The 2,950-nt window shown below is 45.9% G+C and overlaps 1 protein-coding gene across 1 annotated transcript; it reads left to right on the forward strand.

Annotated features, from left to right (window-relative positions):
* The first annotated feature begins 547 nt into the window (after window positions 1-547).
* On the forward strand, window positions 548-2,727 carry LOC104943894 (P2Y purinoceptor 14). The gene is made up of 2 exons (XM_010769362.1): window positions 548-951; window positions 1,113-2,727. The coding sequence occupies exons 1-2, from the start codon at window positions 548-550 to the stop codon at window positions 1,774-1,776; spliced, it is 1,068 nt and encodes a 355-aa protein (XP_010767664.1). The 3' UTR covers window positions 1,777-2,727.
* Window positions 2,728-2,950: the final 223 nt, after the last annotated feature.

A 2,950-nucleotide genomic window follows, 5' to 3' on the forward strand; every position in this document is an offset into this window, starting at 1 on the left:
ACTTCAACTGGCCCACTTCAGTTGTAGTAAAAAAGTATTCCGACAGAATTTAGAGGGATCTCCTCATAAATGGTCAGTGGTATCTAACACATTCAAACTTTCATTCAACAATTCACTCAAAACCAAAGTCAATTTGACTTACCAAGGTGAGAGAACTTACCAGAGGGAAAACCCCGCTCTGGAGCTTTTCTCCCTCTCATCCAGTGCTTTTAGGATCCACAGAGGGACAGAAAACCAAAGACACCTCCTTCATACCCATATATGTGGGAAAAGGTCACGGCCTCTGGTGTGCAGGACTGGACATTTCCAGACATATTCTATGGCCTAAACACATTTTAGGGCTTCAATACTTTTCCATTACGTCTGTATTGATTGATTATATTGTCTTTTTTGTACTTTTATTTTTTTTGGTGTAACTTGTACGGCGACCTTGAGAGCCTTGAAAGGTGCCTTTATAAATAAAATGTATTATTATTATTATTATTACCTATACCCACCCATATATCAATGTCTAACCTAAAGTGTGTCTTCCTGTGTGTTTTCAGACATGGATCTCCAGAACTCCACCCACCTCCCTGGGAACCAATCAGATTTCAGAAGCGTGTTCACCATGCAGGTGTTGCCTCCGCTCTACCTGCTCACCTGTCTTGTGGGCGGAGTCCTGAACGGAGTCGCCGCCTGCATCTTCTTCCGGGTGCCGAGCGACTCGGGGCTGGTGGTGTACCTGAAGAACATGGTGGTGGCCGACTTCCTCATGCTCTCCACCTTCCCCTTCAAGGTGGCGGCCGAGTTGGGGTTGGGGGGGTGGCACATGCACGTGGTCACCTGCCGCTACACCGCTGTGCTCTTCTACTTCTCCATGTACGTGGGCATGGTCTTCATGGGCTTCATCAGCCTCGAGCGCTACGTCAAGATCGTCCGACACACGTCCTCCAACACCTCCACCTTCGGGTAACTTCCTTTATTTACAACCATTCATGTTATGGAGGCCAAGGCCAATCTACATTCTTTCCACCACTTCATATTTTTTTAGCTTAAACCTTTTGCAACGCTTCTTCAGTAGGGTACATTCTTTGTAAACTCTTACAGGATACTTCTTTCCCTCCCTACAGGTCGAAGTGGTGCAGTGTCTCCAAGCTGCACCTCCTGCAGAGCGTGGACTTCGCTCGGGTTCTGGCGCTGCTCACCTGGGTCTTCATGCTGCTTTCTGTCCTGCCCAACGTGGTCCTCACCAGCAATCCTGCAAACGAGACGAACGCGCGACGCTGCATGGAGCTGAAGACGCCGTTCGGCCTGCAGTGGCATCACTTCCTAGCCTACTTCAACAATGCCCTCTTCTGGCTGACGTTGTTCCTGCTCTCCTTCTGCTACGCCTCCATCGCCTGCCATCTGTACAGCTCGTATCGACGTGTTCGCCGCGAGCAAAGCGACGCCTGCAGGAAGTCCAAACGTAGCATCTTCAGCCTCCTGGCGGTGTTTTTCATTTGCTTCGTTCCGTACCACGTGCTTCGCGTCCCGTATACTTTGAACCAGAGGGCGGAGTCAGGCTTCAGTGAGGACGCCCGCTTCTGGCTGTTCCAGCTGAAGGAGGCCACGCTCTTCCTCTCCGCCATCAACGTCTGCCTCGACCCCGTCATCTACTTCCTGATGTGTCGCACCTTCAGGGAGTCGCTGCTCCGGAAGCTGTCGGGGAGGAGAAGGAGGAGGAGGAGGGGGGGGTCGCTCACCACCGGACAGTCCGTCACTAACCTAGGCGGGGTAGAGGAGAGGAGGTGAGGGAAGGAGGTGAGGAGAGAAGAATAGGAGGCTATTCACCGTATGCCTCTCCCACTCTTTGGCGCTTCCATGTTGACTTAAAATGCATAGCGTCGCCAGCTCTATCAACCTTTACTTGGCAAAGAAACTGTTTTTAAGCTTTTGAAAGAACTGTTATTAAGTTATAAAAGTGTGTTCAGACAAGGAACACAGTTTTTCGATTGACAATATGTGATTACTTTATCCAAAAAGAGAACCACAGATTTGGCCATAGCTAGCCAGATAGCTTAGTAGATGCTAAGGTAAGTTCGATAGATAGAGAGATAGATAGATAGGTAGATAGGTAGGTAGGTAGGTAGGTAGGTAGGTAGGTAGGTAGGTAGGTGGATAGATGGATAGAGGGAGAGGAGGAAACAGGAGAGGCAACAAAGGAAAGGAGACAATGAGAGACGACAAGACAAGGATGAAATAACAGAGGAAACAAGGAAAGGAAATGACGCTTTATTTTAACCAGACTATAGTTTTATGTAAATATTGTAGAATATAGAATCTTATAAAGAAGATATTTTCACGGAAAGCAATCTATATTTTACCTCACACATCCAAAAGTTAATTTTTAAAAACTTGCTTCAATAAGATCATGGATATTTTTCACACTGACAGAAATGTATGTAAATGCAGAAATATGTATGTATAATTGTAAATAAGTATATATTTTTAAATGCCATGTATATAGTACGTAGGCAGATGATTGATGTATTTATTGTTGAAGAAGCAAAGTGAATAAAGGAGGTGCTGTGAGGAAATGAAAGAGGACTGCGATGACTGGGCAACCATGTGCCTTTCTTTGAACAACTTTCATAATTAAACTGTCTGTTATGTCATATCAACATTTGAAGAGAACAAAAGTGTTATCCGGCTGGCAGTGGCGGCCGGCCCAGAGAGGCGAAGTCCCTCCCCTTCCGGTTGACCTCCACGGGACCTTATTTCGGAAAAGTTATGTATTGAAGTCAATGGAGAGAGAAAGATTATCTTTCGATCCCGTTTGAATTGTGCCACGAATTACACATATGATGTTTGTCCATTTAAAAGATCATTTTACAAGTCAAAAAAATAAAACTGTGAAGTAACACATTCTTTGTGTGAAACCGCTCAATGAACTACATCTCCATTCTCGCACCACACACCAAGACGT

Source organism: Notothenia coriiceps, unplaced genomic scaffold, assembly GCF_000735185.1.
Source record: "Notothenia coriiceps isolate Sejong01 unplaced genomic scaffold, NC01 NC01_scaffold00007093, whole genome shotgun sequence".
NCBI classification, from domain to species: Eukaryota; Metazoa; Chordata; class Actinopteri; order Perciformes; family Nototheniidae; genus Notothenia; species Notothenia coriiceps.